Genomic DNA, 22,075 nt, shown 5'->3' on the forward strand with positions numbered 1-22,075 from the left:
CTAAGACTTAGTTACTTCCTCTGTAAAATGAGGATATTGATTCCTACATCGAAGGGTTGCTGGATGCTCAACAGTGGTAATACAGAAGGAATAAAGAAAAGAATCAGGCTTAGTAATTTGCTCAAGGTCACATAACTCAGTGGAATTCCGATTCCGTTTTAGCTAACTCTACAGCCAATGTTCTTTCCACTACCACTTAGTTAGGTGTAACCGTTTTGAGCAAGTTTAGTTAAGTCTTCTGGGCCTCGGATTCCTCATTTGTAAAATATAGAGTTCATTCATCAAACTCTTGTGTCAAGGTGTGCACATAAGGGAGACTGCAGTTCCCTCCTCCCTCCCCTTTTCATTCCACGTAGGTCATTTATCTTTAACTTCTAAAACGGACCTTGCAAGCCTGTTACAAACCGGGCGCAGCCGCACAAACGTAATTATTCACATTCCTCTTTATTTCCTCTTTTCTCCTCATCCACCTAGGCTCCCGCCCCACCCAGTCCAGGCCACGCCCTAGCGTGTGACGTCAGCACGCCCCGTGCGTCGCGGCGCGGCGCTCACTGGGGGCCCGGCTTTCGCCCGCTGCTGCCGCCGCCGCCGCCGGCCGCGGCTGCTCTCCCAAGATGGCGGCTCCTCCGGGCGAGTACTTCAGCGTTGGGAGCCAGGTGTCGTGCCGGACGTGCCAGGAGCAGCGGCTGCAGGGCGAGGTGGTAGCCTTCGACTACCAGTCCAAGATGCTGGCTTTAAGTATCCTTCCCTGCGCGGAGCCCGAGGCCGGGCCGGCGTGTATGTGCGGCGGTGGGGGGGCGGGGGACGACGGCGGTGGCTGGGGCCCTCTCCGGGCCTAGGGGCGACCGGCTACCGCGGCGCCCGGAGCGCATGCGCACGGCCCTGAGCTCCCCTCCCCCTCTCGTGGGTCCCTCGGTCCGCCTTGGGGACCCTTGTCTCCCACCCCTTGTGGGAGCTGGGCCCCGATCGAGGGTGGGTGGGTGGAGGGGGGCTTGACACGCTGATTGCTTTTCGGGGGGAACGCTAGGAGAGGGGACACAGTAATCCGGAGAGGGGTGGTCGTGGGAGGGGGCTGGTGATTGGAGCCCGGATGGGAGGGGGACGGGTAAAATCATGTGGGGAAGGGGTGTGTAGAGTAAGGAACTGCTAGTGAGTGGTACAAGGGTATGGAGTTCAGGAGGGGTTGTCCACTGATGGGATTTGGTCCAAGAAAGGGCGGTGGGGTGGTAACCAAATGGGCCTCGCCTGTTTGGGGGGAGAGTAACTGCAGGACAGAGTTTGTAGCAGAACTGGGGATAGGGGCTTGTTTTGCTGGTGCTTGTGTATGCGTGGTGCCGCTGGGGGCAGGGAGTGCTGAATTTTCGGCTTCTCAGTGATTTGGAAGTTGCTGTTTTGGGGATGTTTGTATTGGAAACCTGGTCTAGAGAGAGGACCACGTTTTTCAGGGGCTTATGTATGGACGTGTGGGTTACAGGTGAAAGAGTAAACTGTCTTCTCTTGTCAGCTCAGCACATGGAGTCCTGACTTCTCCATAGCAGTAGCCTTCCCTTTTGAATGTGTCAGTGTTTAACAGAATGGAAAAGGTGGTCTCTTTCTTTGGGGTGGAAGTGATTTCTGAATTACTCCAGGAAACTCAGTCGTGGAAATGGAATACTACCTGGTTGTAATAAATATGCCACCCCTTCCCCTTTTATTTGAGCCACAGGTGGGTTTATTTGGATTTTTTTTTTTTAAGTAATCTCTTATGGCACCTTTCAAAAGGAAGTTTCTTACTGAGTCTGCTGCTGCCTTTGACTGGCAAGTATTTTAATTCATTTAACTACTGGTTGTGGATTTGTAGCTTAGGAAGATGTCCTTTGAAACTAATTACAGCAAGAAGAGTTGCAGGTTTTTTTTAATTTTTGTTTTTTGAACACAAGACTTCATACCTGGACCAAGTAAGACCTTTTACATTAGTGGTTTAGTTGGAAGGGTTTCGGAATGAAGAATTACTCTACCTTTATTTGACATACAGTATGCTTTTGAGAAATGGTTGGAGAATGAGTGAATGAGTGAGTGAGTGAATGAATGAATTAATGAATGAATGGGTTAGCTAGCTGGGTCACCTTGAGTGAGCTTCCTTTCCAGTGTTGTAGTTTTCCTGTGCAAAATGGGAAATCTCAAATCTGAAAAAGAGAAAAGAGCACTGTTTAGATATAGGGAGTATTATACCAAGAACAGAAAGTACTTGCTCTTCAGTGTGGTTCATTAGGTTCAAGACAAACAGTATACATAACGGCATTAAAACTGTATTAAGCCTCTTCATAAAACCGGTAAAGAGAAGGTGACAGAAACACTGTTGAGGCTTCCAGTTTTGGATCGTGTTTGGCTTTGAAAAGCTTGAGATCTTTTGGTTATGGGGTTGTGCGGCAGGAAAGTGACAGGCAGAGATTTCCTGAGGAGAGGTGTGATTCTTGTGAGGCTCCCTCTCTTGCTTGTGGCACACCTTTTACACAAGCCTTGGGTGAATTGTGTTTTCCATGCCCCTTTGGGATGTGTCAGTTCTCTGCTTGCCCCTATTTTCCTTAACTTTATTTTTTCACCAGAATGTCCCTCTTCCAGTGGAAAGCCCAACCACGCAGACATCTTGCTCATAAACTTACAGTATGTTTCAGAAGTGGAAATAATTAATGACCGAACAGAAACCCCTCCTCCCCTAGCTTCACTCAATGTTAGTAAGGTAAGGACTTGAGGGCAGTTCTGGTTCTCCAAAATGATGGGAAATTTGAGTCTCATTGACTCTTGGTGGTACATACATTGTCCATTGTTTGTTTTTCATTTTTTCCAGTGATTTACAATTGCTTGTTTTGATATATTTTTTAAAAAAATATATCAGTTTAACTTTTCTCTTTATTCCTGGGTATCTTCAGAAGATTTTAAGAAATGTCTTAATGCCCAAATAGAGAAATAGAGTTGAGAGCTGGCTTTTGTCCTTTGTGAAAGAGGGCTTCCCCGCCCCCCGCCCCCACAACCTGCAGTCCATGTGTGAACTTCCAGTGTTGGGAGGGTTGGGTAGGGGCGTTGCTTCTGAACCTCCTGAAATTGTGTATGTGTGCACATGAGAATATATGTTTCCTGGGTGAAGATTTGGAATATGTTTTTAGATTCTCAGAGGGATTAATGACCTACAAAAATTTGAAAACCACTGCCTTAGAGCTTTGTTTTTGTCTTTATGTTTGAATTTCGAGGTCTAACAAAATTAGAGTTTTAGGATATTTTAATCTTGGATGTACAAATTGGTCTCTGGGAACCCTCAAATAACTTTCCTGATTCTTTTGTTCTGTTAGCCAGAGTTCATGTTGATCAATAATAGTAATACCCCAAGCCCTGTTGTAGCCTTTGCTGTCCCCTGCACTGGGAACACCCTTTCAGAATGACTGGAGTCGTATCCATCAGGACTCAGTTTAATGGCACCTCTTTCAAGAAGTCTTCTCTGATCATTCGGGCTAAAGTGATTTGCCCCCATTCTCGCTTACAGTACCTTAGCCTTCAGAGATAAGGTGACATATCATTTACAGTCCAACCTGGGACATTTTCGAGAGTAAAGGGGTGGGTGGTGCTTTTGTTTTACACCAAGTATAGATTGGTGTGTCCTGGGCAAATTGCGACTTAAGGTTACCCTCTTCATAGCTTTTTTGTAATTATAATTGTATATCATTTGTTTACTTTTCTATCTAACCAAAATTTGTTTTGTGGGGATCGGAGCTATACCTGTTTTGTTCATCACTAAATATACAGAGCCTTGCACAGAGTAGGTGCTTCGTAAGTACTTGTTGAATGAGTAAGTTAGGCCTTCAATTTTCATAACTGTTGCCTTAAGTCTCTTGAGTTAGTGTGGTGGAAGTTTTTTTCCCTGTATATGAGTATTGTAATAATGTATATTCTCTTGCCTCTCTTGGGAATGTAGTGTGTTTGCTACAATTCAGCAAAGCAGGGAGACACTCAGGCAGCTGAAACAAAGGAGAGTGACTGAGGCCGGCAGAATGCAGTTACCTCAGATCTGGAGCTCCCTTCTTACTAGGTCCCAGGGAAGTGCCACACTTTTCTGTTTTACTGATGTCTGAGGACAGATTCAGAAGGGTCTTGGGTTTCATATTAAAGGCTGTTGCGCACAGAATGTCCCATTCTTAGACTTATAGACTTTTAGAACACTGGCTCAGTCCTCCTATTAAAGTATAGGTCGTCTTTGGATGATCTTCTGTTAGCAGAAGAGATGATTTATTTTATTTTTGGCTGCGTTGGGTCTTTGTTGCTGCGTGCGGGCTTTCTCTAGTTGTGGTGAACGGGGGCTACTCTTCATTGCGGTGCGCAGGCTTCTTGTTGCGGTGGCTTCTCTTGTTGCGGAGCACGGGCTCTAGGTGCACGGCTTCAGTAGTTGTGGCTCGCGGGCTCTAGAGCGCAGGCGCTAGAGCACAGGCTCAGTAGTTGTGGCTCGTGGGCTCTAGAGCGCAGGCTCAGTAGTGGCACGCGGGCTGTAGAGTGCAGGCTCAGTAGTTACGGTGCTACGGCTTAGTGGCTCTGTGGCATGTGGGATCTTCCCGGACCAGGGCTCGAACCCGTGTCCCCTGCACTGGCAGGCGGATTCTTAACCACTGTGCCATCAGGGAAGTCCCCAGAAGAGATTTTAAAAGTTTCAAATAAAATAGTTTATGCCTGGTATGTTGAGGGTGAAAGGGGCTCTAAGTTATCCTTTAGTGTTTGTAGGGTATGAGAAGTTTGTCAACAACCTTTAGTGAGTAGTTGAGGAAAGGTTATCTGAAAGAGGGATGATTTTCTCAAATTTAAAAGATACAAGATTCTGCTCTTATGACCACCAAGTGCCACCATCTATCTGAGAGGGGCTGGAGTGGTGTGGGTGGGACTGTTAAGTGGGAGCTGTTGAGAAGCAATTCTTTTCTTACATTTGACTTCAAGTATAAATGGTTCTTGGTTATTAGTTTGCGGATTATCTTTGCCTTTAGGGTTTTGCTTTCTGCTGGTCAGTTGTCTACTGGCATTATTGTAAACTAGTTGTTTACCCACTCTTTCAAGAAAGCAGCCAGAAGTAATAGATTGTGGAATACCAGAAATCTTTACTTTTCTTACTTTGTGGCCTGCTAGCCAAGTCTTGAAAAAGGAGTCAGAAACTGAAGACTAAAATTAGGTTGGAGGGCTATCTTTGGGTTTCATTTATTCATTTTTCATTCGTAGAGTTGTTTATGAATAAGCTATATTGGTTTTCCCTTGAAACCAACCTTTGAGGATGCTTTGTGATTCTTCCTGAGGGCTCTTACTGTTACTGAAAACAGCTAATCTGGGCAACTACATGTTGCTTGAATGACATGAACAGTTCATCTCATTTAAGAGCATGAGCTTGAGGTTTTTTTTTTTAGGATGGAGGATTGTTTAAGCATTTTAGAAGGGAACTAAAGTGCCTTGAAATCCCTGGAAGAAAACTGTTGATACTTGCAGTCTAGGGAGCACTACCTGTGTACTCCACTTGCAGTGGAAGATAACATCACATGATGGCTCATCTTGCTGACATAGTAAGTGCTGTGTTTAATTAAACGTGTTGATATAAACCGGATATTTACTCCGACCCAGCAGGAAATGGAATAGAAGGCCTTTTAAAGGAAATATTTAATTCCAGCCCAACTAGAGATGGTATGAACTAGCAATTCTTGGAGATGAGCTTGCTTAGTTTTTGGTTGGCACTTTCACTGCAGGCTAAGATGTCCTATGTCTGTCCACAGCAGTGAGATGTAGGAGGAAGCTTGGAAGATGACAGTGAGGTCGCAGAAGGTGGAAGTTTTGAATGTCATTTTATCTTCTCCACAGTAACATTGTACCCTGTAAAATTGTTTAGAATTTCCTGACTGTAAAAGTACAAAAGCACACCAAAGCCAATCATAAGTGAGGTTCAGGTTATTCACCATGTGGCTTATTAGTTTTCTGTCACAAGGAAGGTTTAAATCTTGCATGAGGATGAGAGCCCAGGGTCTGCATGGTAGGGTGAAGTAAAGTGTTTCTTAACAAGTTCCTTTGAGTTGACTCCACATTTTGTTCTCTGGGGATAGAGATTGCCCATGAGTTAGCAGTGCTCTCAGATGATTTGGGACATGTCAGTATTAACAGAGTTCTCTTCTATGTAGCATTTATCAAACATTTACTGAAAATTATTTTGTGCAAGGCATTGTGGTAAGCTCTGTTGGGGACCACACCTTACATTTTTCTAGGGCTTTACAGTTTACAAAGAGCTTTGACACATCTAGGTTCATTCTCAAAACCATGCTTTGTGATCTTTAGAGTGTATTCTTTTCCTTTTAGTTTAACGGATGGGAAGATAGGCTTATCAGTTTAAGTGACTTGTTCTAGGTTATATGGCAAGTAGTGTGGGAACTAGTATTTTTACATGCCACGCTCTGAACTAGTAATCGGTAGACATCTCGTTTAATCCTAACAATAGTTCTTACGGTGTGCGTACCATCACCATCTTACAGAAGAGTAAACTGAGTCTCAGAGAGGATGAGTCACTAGCTTAAGGTCATTCAACTAGTAAGTGATCGAGCTGGGATTTGAACTCAGGTCTAATGTTTTGATGGCAAAGTCCCATGTTTTTTCTGCTTCTGTGTGCATACCCAAGGAACTTATAGAGTAGGTTGATGACATGAAATGAGTATGCAGATATCTATAATCCTAAGTAATCTTTCTGAGTAAAGAGAAACATCTGTGTTGTGTGGTCAGGAGCAGAATGGTCTAGTAGAAAGAACATTGGAACCAAGTGGATAAGTCGTTAAAGTCACTTCTCTGCCTCTTAACCTTGCTAAGCATCAGCTTTCTCACTATGGAGATGGGATCATGTTAGTGCCTATCTCATAGAGTTGTTTGGAGGATTAGGTCAAGTTGACCAGAGTTGGCAGATGTTAGTCCTATTCTCCCGCATTAGCTATGTGCAGCCAGTTGATGTTCCTTGAATTATGGTGTAGGAGCAGGATGGGGGGAGAGGGACAGTATGACAAAGGGAAGCAGCCAAGAACATTGGCACTGTTCCTATGTCAGTCTTTCCTGATACTGGATCTGACATTCACTCAGATATCAGAACTTGCCAACCCAAGACTGGGGAAAATCAAAATTATATTGGATACCTCTTGTTGTGACCAGAATTAATGTGAGTTTCCAGGGCAGTGTTATCAAGGGGCATAATTAAGTGAACTCTTGCCTGAGTACTGGAGGTTAGTGTGAGCAGTCACAGAACCTAAGAGGTTGTGCTTTCAACTCCTGAGACTCTTAGGAAAAAACTCACTGAGACAGCCAAGGCAAGTGTTAGGTATTCATTTGTTTGGATAAATGCCTCCAGTGCATCGAATGATATGTAAGTCTTCTTTTCACTTTGCTGATTTGGAGAAGACTTTCTGGAGGAGATGCTCGTATATTGTGCAGGAGGCAGGAAAAGGGACAAAGCATGGAAAAGTGAACTCCACAGATAAGGCATCTACCTCCCTTACCAAACCACTGACTGATTGATCAGCCTGTTTTGAGTATTTATTACCCATTTGTACCTTACTAACCAGCAGTGAGTGATTAAATGGAAGAAGAACCAGGAAGAAGAGATTCAAAGAGCTTTTCATCAGCACCTGGTAGTGAAGAATGAGTTTGCTGCCTTTGGATAAAAATGATACTTGGGAGATTGGTCTGGGAGTGGAAGGGCCTGGGAAGGCTGAGAAAATGGAAGAGTCACAAAGTTCACTTTTGAAAGGAACTGACGTCATTGCTTACCTTTAGGTATGATGTCACACAGGGAAGAACTGACTTGGTTTTTGTTTTGATTTCTAACCAGCTTGAAAGCTAAGATTTAGCATAACCGTACGGCTTTTTGTTGATGTGAGGGATAATCCTCAAGTGTGAGAAAATTCCTGGGGTCGTTGGTAGCTACTGCATTGTGGCCTGTGTTCATGGACGTATCCTGTTAGCTGAGACCTTGACCATATCTTGACCCTAATGTGTTGAGGTATGGAGTTATCACCAAGTAGAATCAGACGACTTGACCACCCTATGTTTAGCTATGTATATATTAGTAAAAGGTAGAATGTGTTCATATTGTGAAAGTGGAAGGAAAATAACTTGTCTAGGGAAGGCAAGACTTTTTTGTCAGATAAAATTTTTCTGGCTTCTAGAAGCTACGTGTAACCTACTGGCTCACTTGATTAAAATATGTTGTCAAGGCCACAGTCCCAGGTTAGAGTCCACCAGTAAGTTTTGCACCTGACTCTGAGCAGACAGCTGCTTCCTCACAGAAGTGTCATGAAGATGCAAGCAAGTGTGGGGTGAAGAGGAAGAACCCATCATTGCTGAGTAACAGGGACACAGTAAGTAGTGAGTGGTGTGAGCTGAAGTCAGAGAGGTAGGTGATTGACTGCCATTTTAAAAATCACTAACCTTTGAAAGAGGTCACATTTGGTGGCATTAAAACATTGGGGTCAACCTGATAACTATAATAGGGGGTGCGGTGTTCCAGGCTACAGCTCATGACTCACTTCAGGCTGTAGTGCATGGCAGCCAGCTGACTTGGTGGAGCCGTCCTCAGGTCAAGAGTTTGGTTCTGAAGGGGGCTTTCCTGACATCACAGGGGTGTGGGGAGAATCGTCTACGTGAAAAGACAGATTGCTCGGCCCAGGTGACTGGCAGAGACGTGCCATAGGTGTGTTGTTGCAGCCACCCCTGCATTCTATCTCTTTGACACAGAGACGATTCAAAATAAGCACTTTACTGATAGCTCAGTGGTAGTATCTCTTACAGTGTTAAGAAAGGGGCATTCTAACTGGTTTAATTTTCCTGGCAGAGACCAGGCTTGGGGGGAAGAAAAAAACAAGTGGTGCAGTCAAGTTCTAGCATTGGAATTTAAGGCTAGCTTAGATAAATACCAGAAACTACCCTGGAGAGTGAAGCAAATTGTACATGAACTAGAAAGTTAAAGGATCTATATACCATGCCAAAAGCTAACAGTATAGTGTGGTAGAATGTGGGGAGTTTGAAGAACTGGGTTCTTTTCACAGCTGGGCTGCTAGTGAATTGTTGTATGACTGTGTGTTAGCCACTTAACCATTGGGAGCTGTTCTGTGAATCTCTAATAGTCAAGGTTTCTTTTCCTTTGATCTGACTTCCCTCTCTCTCCCCCTGCCTTCCTGGTGCTGGGAATGTCAGGATGATTAAGATACTGCTTTTGCCCTCAAAAATCTCATGTTTGGGAGTGGTGAGAGACAGCAGCATTTAACTTTTTGCAGGGGGGCAGCAAACCTTTTCTGTAAAGGGCCCAATAGTAAATATTTTAGGCTTTGTGGGCTATACATTCTCTGTCACAACTATCAACTTTGCCTTTGCCGCAAAAACAGCCGTGGGTGATATGTAAACAAATGGTCATGGTCGTTGCAATAAAACTTAACTAAAACAGGTGGTTGTCTGAATTTGGCCCACAGGCTGTAGTTTGCCAATCCTTGGCTTAGAGTAGTGAACATTTTAGGAAAGCCTTCTCAGATGTAACAGTGGAATAGGGTCTTGAAGAATAAATCACAATTCATTAGGTAAAGGGAGGGAAGTTAAATGGAATCAAGCTGACTTGGATTGACTTCAGTTTGTCCATCTTTGCAATTTTAAAAACTTTTGCTGTTCTGTCAGTGAGCTAAACTGGTGGCAGTTCTTAGAAATGAAGGAAGGGACTAGTTAAGTGCCAGTATTGGTGTTAGATGTGTATCTTACTGAACTCCAATAACAACCCTTTAGGACGGGCCCCCATGAATGGACTAAGGCTCAAGAGAGGTTATGCATCTTGCTCAGATTCATGTAGCTAGGGAGTGGTAGGTAGGGGTTTGATCTGGAATCTCTTTTGTTTGGGGTGGGGTGGCAAGGGGGTGGCTTTTCATTTTTACTTTTCTTTTTCTGCCCTCTTCAGAGCCCAGGAAACGACAGCACTTGGTTCTTTCACTATCTCTGAATAAAATCAACTCTTTATTCTATAAGCAAAGCCCCCATTTTGGCACATAAAGTGCATTTTCCAACTTACTATTCCAGTTATATTTTGGAATTTATTCTGTTAAGGATTTATAGCCTCTCTAGCAGCTCTTACAGAAAGCAGAAGAGAGAGAGCCCTGAGCTCATTGGCTAAAGGAAGGTTGGATTATATGAATTTTTTTGAAATAACCCACAAGCCACCTTCTCTGTGCTAATAATAATGATGTTATTATAATAATAATGTTAACAGCTAATATTTGTACAGTGCTTTACAACTCACCTAGTGCTTTCACCCATGTTATCTCCCTTAATCCTCACGGCCATGTGTGAGATGGCTAATTTGAGCGTGTACTCTCACAGATAGGTTGCTGAGGTCAAATTTCAGTTTATATCTGCGCCAGTTTTTTTTCCTGGCAGAGTCCTGTGGAGGTTCCACAGCAGTGCTGGTGTCAGGGTCTTGGGACTAGGAAGTTACTCTGTTGGTGTCCAGGAGGTTTAGCTGTCTTTTGTAGCTATGAATAGTGTTTGTTGACATAATTACAAATAACTAAGAAAAACTATTGACTTTGCTGGCAACTAGTTTTTATTCTAAGCCAGGTGAAGTATAAAACTTTGCTTATAGCGTGTACTGACTGTCTTGAGGCTGGCCTGTATTGTACGACAGCAATATGGTGGTCAGAGCCTGGAGACTGAGGTGGCACTGTGGCCCCTGGATTTGCAAGGGTGTTTTTCCTTTTTTTTTTTAAAACATCTTTATTGGAGTTTAATTGCTGCACGGTGTTTTTCATCAGAGCTCAACACTCTCAATGTACCTTAACTTTCTAGTGCAGAAGACTTGCTTGACTTACCTTCTCTAGTCTTGGCACATCAGAAAATGATGGGTTCAGGGAATGCCCATTATTATCGGCCTGAAATGCTTTCTCACATAGGATCTGTTTTCTTAAATGCATTCCTATGAATTACCTTCAACCAAAGAAATAAAGGATGTCCTTGAGGTTTAGGGTGAGACTGGGACCCTTTTCAGAAAACAGAGGCCCTTCATTAAAAGGCAGACAATTGTGTTCTGTACAGAGGACATTGATGGAAATGTCAGAATTCACTGATAAAAAGAAGATGGCAGCTGAGGCTTAAAATGTTTTCTCTTTTATAAAACATTTTCTTTTACATTCAAATTTATAAGTGTATTTTCAACATTTCTCTTAGGTGGAACTATTTGAGTATAGTGCAGAGTTCAGAATGCAAGCTCTGGAGTCAGACTGTCTGGGTTCAAATCCAGACTCTCCCACTTGTGACTTGGTAAACTTGGGCAAGTCCATCTGTTAAGTTGGAGTAATTTTAGTCCCTATTTCACAGAATTGTTGGGAAGATTAAACATTTAATACATGTAAAGCGTGTTGTTCCGTGCATTGCGTGGAGTAATTTCTCACTCAACAAATTAGCTCTTAGGATTTTAGTGTTCACTGCCAGGCCTCTTGGACTCTACTGTTCCCCTGTTTGATTCAGTGTTTTGGTTCATTGTTATGTATTCTGGGACATGACTTCAAGCAGGGTTCTCTATTTGAGTTCCCAGCTATCTGAGGTTGTAAAGAACAGTATTTTTTTAGAAACTTTCAGACAGGAGCTTTCAGCCAGGGAGCAGGAAGACTTGGGGATATTGATAGTTGGAAGAAATATATATATATATTTTTTAAAATAACTTTATTTAATGAATCTCATATTGATGAATATTTGGGTTATTTTGGGGTTTTCATATTATTCATCTATCTCAGGTTACTTTTTAAAAAATTTATTTATATTATGTATTTATTTTTGGTTGCGTTGGGTGTTCGCTGCTGTGCGCGGGCTTTCTCTAGTTGCAGCGAGTGGGGGCCGCTCCTCGTTGCTGTGCCTGGGCTTCTCAGTGCAGTGGCTTCTCTTGCTGCGGAGCACGGGCTCTAGGCATGCGGGTTCAGTAGTTGTGGCTCACGGGCTCTAGAGCACAGGCTCAGTAGTTGTGATGCACGGGCTTAGTGGCTCCGCGGCATGTGGGATCTTCCCGGACCAGGGCTCGAACCCGTGTCCCCTGCATTGGCAGGCGAATTCTTAACCACTGCGCCACCAGGGAAGCCCCAGAAGAAATATTTTTGAGCCTTCTTGTTGCTAGCCAAGAATGAGGGCTTTCCAGGAGTGCACCCCAGAATTGAAACAGCAGGAGCAAGCGTGGGCCCTTAAGATGACAGTGGTTCTTGGCTGCTTTGGTCTGCCGTCCCTCAGCCTCCATCAGGCCTTGCAGGCAGCACTGCCAGTTCTGGGCAGCAGCTGCAGTGCTTCCTAACCCCTCAGTGAGGGCAGCTGGTTGGAAGGCCCGAATACAGAGGGAAGACAAACCAAGAGTGGCTCAGTGGAGTCAGTAGGTCACATCCAGCAGGTTCCTCTCTGGACTTTGCTTCCCTTGTTGGATCAGCTGTCACAGCCTGTTAAATACTTGCAGTAGGAATCCCTCTGGATTCCTCACAGCACCTGTGCTTTCCTGGTCTGGGTATGTGGAAATAAGATGGCCCAGCTGGTTACCAAGTAACAAGATGAGGTTATAACAAGATGCTTGGATTATGTTGTTGTGGCTGCTTCCTCTTCTCCATGTCACTGAGTGCAGGAGGAGAGATGTGTTGCCGCTGTTCACTGATTCACTCACTTGAGGGTTACCCAGCAGCGGGCATGACTAGAAGCCTTTTAATATTGATGTGCTTTGGAGACACGTTCATGCACTTTGTTTTGCCCACATCAAGATGCTATATATAAAATGGCCAAGAGAGGAAGAACTGGTTAGTAGACAAGGAATGAATGTTTTCACTGGGAATTGTGCAAAATAAAAGGAGGGGTAGATAAATGCAGGTTGTCTTGTACAGTTATTTCAATTAGGTCACATGTACATTAGTAACATGTATTTGTAGGTTTGTGCTTCTCAGTTTGCCTGAACCCAGTGTATTCTTAAAGTTGGTGCCTTTAACATTCTTTATGATTCTAACCGGTTAGTGCTTCAGTTTTGATTGGAAGAGAGGCCAGCAGTTAGCATGCTTGCATTGAAAATGAATGTAGTATGGTTACTGAATTTAATTTAATTTTAGTTACTGAATTTAAAAACTGCAGTCCTGAAGACCCTCCGAAGCCTAAAAGGCACACCCTACACCTTCTCTATTGGGGACAGCTTTTATTGGTTCTGTCTGGCGATTTGACAGTAACCATAAACTTATGAACTTGGAGTAACTGGACCGTTTATAGATATGCATTAGTTTACAAAAATATGATGTGGGGAAATGTAGAGCTACAGCTAACTTGAGGGTAGAGTGATAGTCACTTGCTTTACAAAAGGAGGCTTATCCACGTTTGTTATGGGTTTTCAGGAACATGTGTGAAAAGAGCAGGGTAATCTCCCTTCCCTTCTCACCCCAGTTTTGAGAAGAAACATGTCTAGATTCTTTTTGTGAAGGTAATCTTCCTCCTGCCTAATTGATGCAGTTCTCTGTGGCAGAAATTTACCCCATTTATACAGCTTCTTAGTGAAAGCAGATCTGTGTAGCTGAATATTAGGTTTAAGCATTTTCAGATAGCCATGAAAATAGTTCATAAACTGGCAGCTGGAGGCTTCAGGGTTTGCTGTGAATCCAAATCCCCAAAGCACAATTGCAGGTACAGGTAGAGTAGTTGAGGGTATTGGGGCAAATTGAAATAGTCAGCTTACACTGACTTCTGCTGACTTTTCCAAGGCTCTCCCTTGTATCATTTAGCATTTGGGATCAGTCTGCACTATGGGTTGAGATGGAGAGTCATCTAGTCCATTCTCCTTTGCTTTCAGACCCTTTAGAAGAGATTGTACAACAGGTATTTGGCGGAGGTCGGGGGTGGGAGTGGCTAGGGCGTATTTTGAAATCATTGTTCTATAACCATTGTGTTGATTTGACTCAGGCTGTCTAAACAAGTCACTTGTGGCTGAGATTTATATCCATTTTACTCTGCCTCTGGCAGAAATTCAAAACTGGTTCTTCTTCCAGCCTTCCTGCCCCTCCCCAACCCCAGCTTAATTTGTCAGTTCCATTCTTAAATATTCTGCATGGATGCCTGCTTTTCCTGAGCCGACTCTTGTCTTCCTGAATGGGTGCTGTTACTATCTAGGCAACACAAGCTTTATAGAAGCAGCTTTGTCTGACCCAACATTGGGAGATGTTTTTGGTCTTCAGGGATAAATATTTTTTAAAAGACCTCAAAGTGAGACCCTTCTGCCTGCTCATGGGGTAGACATCTGCCTGACCACTAGCCACTTCTCAGGAGCTCTGCAGGAGCTTGGTTAATCCAAGGGAGCTCTGCTTCCCTCCAGTTTTCCTTTCTTTCCTTGGAGACTTCAGATTTTCTTCAGGATTGTTTGGAAAGTGAGACTCAAGGAAACTCCTTGTTACTAGGGTTTTCTTGGTGACCAAGTAAGCTTTGCTTGTTGCTGCTTAAAACACACCCCTAGCAGTTCTCGTTCCATAGAAACTGAGTGCTTTCAAGCCACGAGGCTTCCTTGCTGCAGTTGGGATTGCCAGTGCTCAGGGGAGTCAGCCCTGTGCCTTTCCTTCTCTGTAAAGTTGGAGCCTGGTGGGACCACAATGGCAGAACCTGGCTTGAAAGATCATTTATTTACTGCTGCTGTATTTGTCTCTTTCCATGTCCTGGGGACCAAGTGAAAAGGGAGCTCTGGCTTTAAATCACTGCAGAGTTTTGGCCTTTCTTCCCGCTTTTACCTAGGGAGTCCGAAGTGACAGCATGTATGAGCTCTGCTCATACCCCCTCCTCCCTCAGACAGTCCTTGAAACTCAGGGGCAGTTGAGACTCCTCAGTTACCCTAACCTGATTGAAGGCCTCCTTTTCTCTTCTTCATAGTCAAACCCACACTTAAGAAAGTGCTTCATTTTACCAACAATTAGACACTTTGCTTATTTTTCCCGCTGTAGAACTATGTTTGGCTTATGGTTTGAAAGGTCACTGTTAAAGCAGAATATGAATGTTTAAGAATTCCAAGCATCTAGGTACTTTGGGAATGTGCTGGAGGTATGATCTCTCTTTGCATTTAAGGAGCTGGTATTTGGGGACAGGTTGGGTGTTCTCATGTGTATGTTTGTGCATATCTCTTTAGTATGCTGCAGCATCAGTATACTAAGTATATGTTCTTGTTCATGGATCTGAAAATCTCCAAGTCATTTGTTTGACTTTCAGATGCATTATCTGCCTCTCGTGTAAACCATCAGTGTATTTGTTTTGGCTTCCACTCGAATTTGTACTTCTGTAGTCTAGCAACCAATAGTGTGGGTTGGGGACCAGAAATGTATTAGAGGGGCAGTAGGGATAGACAGGATACCCACCCCTGCTGGGAGCGATTTACTAGATTTGAGTAGACCTACTAGATTTTACTACAATTCTTGATCAGTTTATGGTTGTTCCACTAGAGGGCAGTTAAGGAACAGACACGCGGTAGAATGCAGACCATTCCTTTTTTTTAAAGAGCATGGTATCTACAGCCCAAGTCGGTGGACGGTATCCACGGTTAGGTTTCCTGGAGTCCTGGCTCCCTATGTGAGTACAGATAATGGTACTAGAATGCTTGAGTCTTTAGAACTTCAAATCCTGGTCTTTGAAGGTGTGGTAGACATTTATTTCTAAACCTGAGGCTCTAGCGCACTAGCTGATAAAAATTCTTAATTCTTTCCTTTCGTAGAAATGTGTGCATTACCTTTTATGTCTGACCATCACTTTCCATCAGGTAGGGTCCCCCCCGCCCCCCAGTCATACTCTATAACCTTGTCCTGCTCTGTTTTCTTCCTAGCACTTAGCTCTGTCTGAAGTTATCTTGTTTGTTTTTGTTTATAGTCGGTCTCCCCTGCCCCCTTCTGTGCTGTATCTCTAGCTTAGTGCAGTGAATGTCTGGCACATGGTAGGCATTCAGTAAGTACTGGAAGGAACGCATGTTTGCCAGGAATAGCAGAAACTGTTGAGGTATATTGTGTGTGTTTTTGTTTGTTTCACTTTTGATCTCTGAGAAAACTGAATCTACCCAAATCAGTCTTTTCCAGCACCTTTTCCTCAACTTAGGTCCTGAAGGAAGGATGAAGGTGAACGCTTTTCTGAGTCTCTTTCCTTTCCCCCACCCTAGCTTGCCAGCAAAGCACGGACAGAGAAGGAGGAGAAGCTGAGCCAGGCCTATGCAATCAGCGCTGGTGTCTCCCTAGAGGGCCAGCAGCTCTTCCAGACCATACACAAGACGTGAGTTGGGGGGAGCATAGGGGTCCCTTGCCCCGGGGGTGATGCTGCCTGGCTGTGCTGTCTGGTGGATGATTTTGGGGTAGTTGTGTTTATGAATGTCACAAGGGAAGCTGGGTAGTGTGTTAGCAGTACCTCGGCTTCCAGGGGTGCGGCGCTTGTTGCCTTTCTATGTGGCAGAATGGTGTAATCTCCAACAAGTTGTCTGCTCTGGGCTTCAGTTTCTTCATCTGTAGAACTTAGTTTTGGATTAGAGTATCCCTAAGGGTCCCTTCCAGACCTAGTATTCCATAATTTAGAACTAGTGATTTCTTTCTCTTTTATTATTTTGATCTTGTACCTTTCTCTAAAAGCTGATGCAGTTTTATTAAGGGAAAGTTATATCTGTCTCCCTCTTCCCAATTATATATTGGGGTGAACATAGGGAGAGCAGAAGGCCACCTTATTACCACCTCATAAAAGACATTTTGTCACAGCAGAAGTCATTTGACTCTCCACTAGCTTCCCTAGCTGCTGAAAAACGGAAACATTTGACACTCCCCCTTCCTCCTGCTGCCTTCTGTTACCCTATTTAACCACCTGAGTCTGGTGCACAGATGGTAGCTGGCATCAGAGCTGTTTGAGGCCATGGTGTGAGTATCTAAGCATTTACAGGTATGTGAAGGAACTCTCTTAGCAGTGGCAGCTGCCCTAGGTTCCCCCAAGTGTGAACTGGGATGGATTTTCCCAGTCTGGCAAGTTACCCAGCTGTCTGATAATTGAGAAGGGCCAGTTTGAGGAGCAGCTATCATTTCGGGTGGTGGGGAGCAGAGTACAGATTGCAATAAGATGGGGAGTTTGTTCTGTCTTTTTAAAGGTAACATTTCCCCCTAGGCCAAAGGTTGACAAACTGCAGCCAGTGGGCCAGATCTACTCATTTGTTTATGTATCATCTGTGACTGCTTTTGAGGTACAGCAGCAGAGTAGTTGTGACAGAGATTGTATGGCCTGCAAAGCCAGAAATACTTGCTGTCCGACCCTTTACAGAAAAAATTTGCCAACCCCTGCCCTAGGCTGCTATTTAAATTGAATCTAGTGGCCTGAGCCTAGCTATTTATTTGTAAGTCAAATTAGTTTGGACTTCTGAGGCTGCCACCAAGTTTTCTGCGGTTTTTCAGGTCCCTAATGCTTCTTAACTCTTCTGGACCATCCTTGGAATAAGTGTGCATTGGTTTCATTGCTTTTCCTAGCCAGTGGTGCCCAGGAAATGTTTCTTGGCTACTTCTCCCTGTGGGCTGATGGCAACCAGTTGTTGGCTGAGTGGTGAGCTAGGAACTTGGGGTTAGCTTTCTGGAGTTATTTATTCATCAGGCAGGAGGTGTGGGATGCCCCGCAAGAGGTAACTTTCACCTGCTCTCTTCTCCTTCCAGCATTAAAGACTGTAAATGGCAAGAAAAAAACATCGTAGTCATGGAAGAAGTTGTTATTACACCCCCATATCAAGTGGAAAACTGTAAAGGCAAAGAGGGGAGTGCACTGAGCCATGTACGCAAAATAGTAAGTAAAGAAGCCGTGAAACCTTAGGGAGAGGGTGATTCCTCAGCCTTCTCCCCCCGCCAGCCTCAGGGCAAGACATTACGCCACAGTCCCTGCCCCTTTCGACACAGCCAGCCTGCGAGCAGCCCTGCCTGATCACCCTGCCTCCCGGCACCATGGTGCTCTGCAGCCATGGCTTGGACACTTGGGGGGTGTGGAACCACTGGGCGGTGCAGAATAAAGCGAGTGGTCAACCCTGTGTCCTCTGCAGTGTGGCTTTTTGGAATTATCCAGACCATCCCATGATATTGCGTCTGAACCCAGGCAGGGTTCTTCTCGAGAAGGGCTGGTTGGTGTACATCAGTGGCTGTTGGAGTCTGTGACCCTTCATGTGTCATCTGACTTTCTAGATTGAGTTGCAGCATTTGTAAAAACAAACTGAGCATTGAGAGACCAACATTGTGGATGTAAAAAGTTTTAAGACTGTAATTCCCCACCAGCTTTTCATTCTGCACTTGTGTAAGGAGGGGAGAGGGAGTTTGGGTCATAATAATCTCCCTTCATACTCTACTTTATAGATTCCCCTTCTTTTAGACAGTCTTAGCTGAAGCTGCAAAAAAATGTGGCTGAAACAAGAGGATCCCCCCAGCTATCTTGTCGGGAAGGCCAACAGACAGCAAGGGCAAAGGTGCTGAATAACCCACGAGCTAGACAGCCAGGACGGGCTGTTGACGTCTAGAGTGAACTGTTTGGGAGGCCTTGTGTGCCCATCTCTTTTTCTGATCTAGGCTGACTGGTCTCTTTCAGGTTGAAAAACATTTTAGAGACGTGGAAAGCCAAAAGATACTGCAGCGTTCACAAGCCCAGCAACCACAGAAGGAGGCTGCCCTGTCATCCTGAGTCCACACATACAGAGGACTCTTCCAGCATCCAGCCAAGGAGGCGATGGTGGTGGCTTCAGCGGAGGCAGGCCGGGGGAGGGAAGGGATTCCATATTTCCTGTTGGCTCTTGTCAACAAAGGGTCAGCATTTCCAAATCTTAGACTTGAACAAACAAAACACCCAACAGAAAAGAACAAGAGAATAATTTAAAAGTTGAATCATTACTTGACTAACAGACTTCGGTCCACCATGTCCTTTTCACAGCCCCCTTCTGGAACAGTCACCTTGTTAATTTTATTTTTGAAAATTCCTTTCCTGCTCTGCCCTTTCACCTCTGACTTTCCTTTCCCAGTCTGTCTCTGCCATTCTGTTTTTATAAGTGGCTACACTTGCCTTCTGAGTGATTGAAAGAAACTTTTACATCTTCTCTTCCAAAATAAAAGTAACAAGCTGACTGTGATACTTAAGTTGAGACTAGAGCAGCAGACAGAGGTCTCACTTTAAATTTTTTTTTTTGTTTTGTTTTGTTTTGTTTTTCTTTTTTTGCACAGGGCATGGCTTGAATTAGTTTTATTTTTCTTAACTTTAAATATATATATGAAAATATATATTAAAATGTTCTCTAAATATTTTCTGCTTCTTGCAGGTCTCTTTTTACTAGATCATGGCCACTCTTCCCACCTCATCCCTCTGAAAATAAAAGTGTATTGTCCTCCCCACCACCCATAGCCAGGCAACTGACTTGACTTAGTTCACAGCAAGAATCTCCTGCAGCACTTTGTAGAGCCAGTGTATGCAGATGGGATCTGGCTTTGAGGGTTCCTGGTAGCTTTTTAGTCTTTAACTGTATGTGTACCAGTCTCCCATTTGGCAAAAACCTCAGGATTCTCCCTCTGCCTTTGTCTTACTTCACGGTACTAGAAGAACTTCCTCACCACTCTCCTGTCTCCTAGATGGGAGCGTCCACTGCCCTTTCTCCTGTGCCCTCTGCAGGAAGAACTGTTTTGCACGGCACATCTCAGCTCCTTCTCGAAGGATGGTTTTCTTTCATGAGAAACCTGGAGTCTGCCTGTTCCGACCTCTCTTTAAGTCTGTATCCAGAGCCACTAGCCCAGGAGAAAGCTTGGGTGACCTATCATTTCTCTTCTGCCAACCTCCTGCTCTTATGCCCTTCCCTACCCCCCCTTAAGTTTTACAAGCTTATGACAGTTTGTATGTGCTCAGCCGATGGGCAGAAAACCTGGGAAGAATTTCTGGACTTCAGCCCACCGGTTTGTCTGGTTTGACTAACCTGCTGAGAGTTAGACTGGCACCCGTTGCCCCTGCACTTGCAAGGCGGTCCAGTGGGTAGAGTGTACCACCATCTGAATATCAGGCACCGTGGCGTGGGAGGTGGGTGATGCTCATGTGACTGGCTAGAGCTGTGGGGGTGGGGTGGGGGTTAACTACTATTGCTTTGGCCATGATCTCTTTCCCCTTCCTTTTTTTTTTAATTAAATAAATGGATCAAAATTAAATAATTCAAGCCCTGCCTTCAAAATGAAATTTTTTTTTTTTTAGTATTGTTTAGCAAAAACAATAAAACCCAAATTTTTTTAACCATCACTCATGTCTCGGGTTTGTGCGTGCTCTAGAGGCCCCAGAGGGAGGGGTCTGAGGATGTGTGTGTTTGGTTTAAGCTTTCCCTTTAAACTCTCTGGCTTCCTACTCTTTACCCTCTCTCCTTCTACCACTGAGAACTCATCTAGAAAACAGTGCCAGGTATATAAGTTAAGAAGGGGATCCAGGGTTGGGAGCTGCATGTAAGTGGAGTAGAGGAAATAAAGGGGGTGGGTACATACATGAGACCATTTGTTATAGGACTGGTTGGAGGAAAAATGAGAGAAGACTAAGAAGTATACTTTCATATCACCTGCCGTTGGCCAAAACTTGATTTAAAGTACCAAGCCTTTGATTTAGTCCGCATGGAAATGTAGACTTCTGGAGAAGATAAAAGAGGGAGAAGAGAGGCGCCCTTGCGAGGTCTAGAAAACCTGAGAGATGTGATTAAAGAAGTGAACGTGGTTAATGGGAAATGGCAATCCTGGAAGGAAGCTCTGTGTCACGTGTCCCACATCATCACTTTCTCCCCATTGGTCTCTAGGTCTGTGAATGGGAGACAGTGGGTACCAACTGTTTCTGGTAGGAAGCACTTTTGACTCTTTGGTTTTATTTCATGAAATGATGTGGGGGAACTTTGAGCAATTCAAGAGGTGGAGTTAGTATGGTGGGAAAGACATGCAGTGTGGAAGGAAGAACAAAGGCTTTGGAGACATAAATAGTTAGCTTCAAATTCTCACACTTCCATTTCCTCCCTTTGTGACTGTGGATAAGTCATTTTATTTGTCCAAGCTTTAGTTTCCTCACCTGTAAACATGAAACTAATGCTCGTCTCCTAGAACTGATGTGAAGGGTTAAATAAGATATTTAAAATGCTTAATACTTAGAAGGTACTCTGTAAATGTTAGTATACATGTTAGCTTGGTCCTGGGGTTGTTAAATCTGGAGATGAGATTGAATTACCTGGTTTTCAGAAGCTCCAGCTTTGTTTTAGAAGTCTTTGTTTAGATGCCATTTTAAGTGAGGCTAATATGTAAAACATTTGGGCAGAGATAGGGGGCCTCGGAGCCCTGCCCTCTCAGTCTCTTACAGATTTCATCCCTACCTCTTCCCTGAAGTCTCTGAGAAGTTTCTTTGATTATAATTTGAAAACCACTCATTTTACAGAAGGTGAGTGGGTTCCACCAGGGCTAAGTGACTTGTTTAGAAACTGCCGCTGCCCACAGTGGCAGCGCTGGGACAAACCCCAGGCTTTATGCACTTGTGGGCTCCTAGTGCTTCCCTGTGACTTTACGAACTGATGGTATGTGTATTGTTCACTTTGTTAGCCAGGTTTGGGGTGGAACACAGAGGAGCTTGGTGAGAGGGGCAGGAGTTGTGCCCTGGATGGAAAGAACATTGAACTATTGAATGTGGTGCAGAGGGCTTGCATCTATGGTGGAACACGTACAGGGGGTTTTGCAGTGTTTCCTTAGTTTTGAGGCATTCTCCTTTCTCCTGAAACACACATACCTTTACACCCCAGCACCCGGTCACCACCGCACTACCACATACATGCCTTTGGGTTTACTGCTAATTAGAGCGTCTGGTCAGTATGGTAAAACAGCCTTACCACGGTGAGTTGATACTGAATCTGTGCTGTTGTAAGTCTGAACAGCTCATTGCTGATTTATGTTTCGTGTATTGAATATTGCTCAAGCACTTCAATATTAGTTAAGGGGCTGCAGCCTAGGAACCACTGATTCATGGTAAAGGCTCCTTGACATTTTTTAAAAAATAATTTTAT

The 22,075-nt window shown here is 44.2% G+C and overlaps 1 protein-coding gene across 1 annotated transcript; it reads left to right on the forward strand.

The window, feature by feature from the left end:
- The first annotated feature begins 537 nt into the window (after positions 1 to 537).
- Positions 538 to 20,331, forward strand: LSM12 (LSM12 homolog). The gene is made up of 5 exons (XM_059998722.1): positions 538 to 738; positions 2,586 to 2,719; positions 16,187 to 16,296; positions 17,703 to 17,829; positions 18,616 to 20,331. Exons 1-5 carry the CDS (start codon positions 615 to 617, stop codon positions 18,706 to 18,708), a joined length of 588 nt encoding a protein of 195 aa, XP_059854705.1. The 5' UTR covers positions 538 to 614; the 3' UTR covers positions 18,709 to 20,331.
- Positions 20,332 to 22,075: the final 1,744 nt, after the last annotated feature.

This window comes from Delphinus delphis, chromosome 19 (genome assembly GCF_949987515.2).
Source record: "Delphinus delphis chromosome 19, mDelDel1.2, whole genome shotgun sequence".
In the NCBI taxonomy this organism is placed as follows: Eukaryota; Metazoa; Chordata; class Mammalia; order Artiodactyla; family Delphinidae; genus Delphinus; species Delphinus delphis.

What these genes read in the sequence shown, in the direction of transcription:
- LSM12 (XM_059998722.1), top strand. Translation starts at nt 615, where the DNA reads ATGGCGGCTCCTCCGGGCGAGTACTTCAGCGTTGGGAGCCAGGTGTCG. An exon ending in CTTCACTCAATGTTAGTAAG is followed by an intron (nt 2,720 to 16,186) that starts GTAAGGACTTGA and finishes CCCCCACCCTAG; the next exon opens with CTTGCCAGCAAAGCACGGAC. An exon ending in TTCCAGACCATACACAAGAC is followed by an intron (nt 16,297 to 17,702) that starts GTGAGTTGGGGG and finishes TTCTCCTTCCAG; the next exon opens with CATTAAAGACTGTAAATGGC.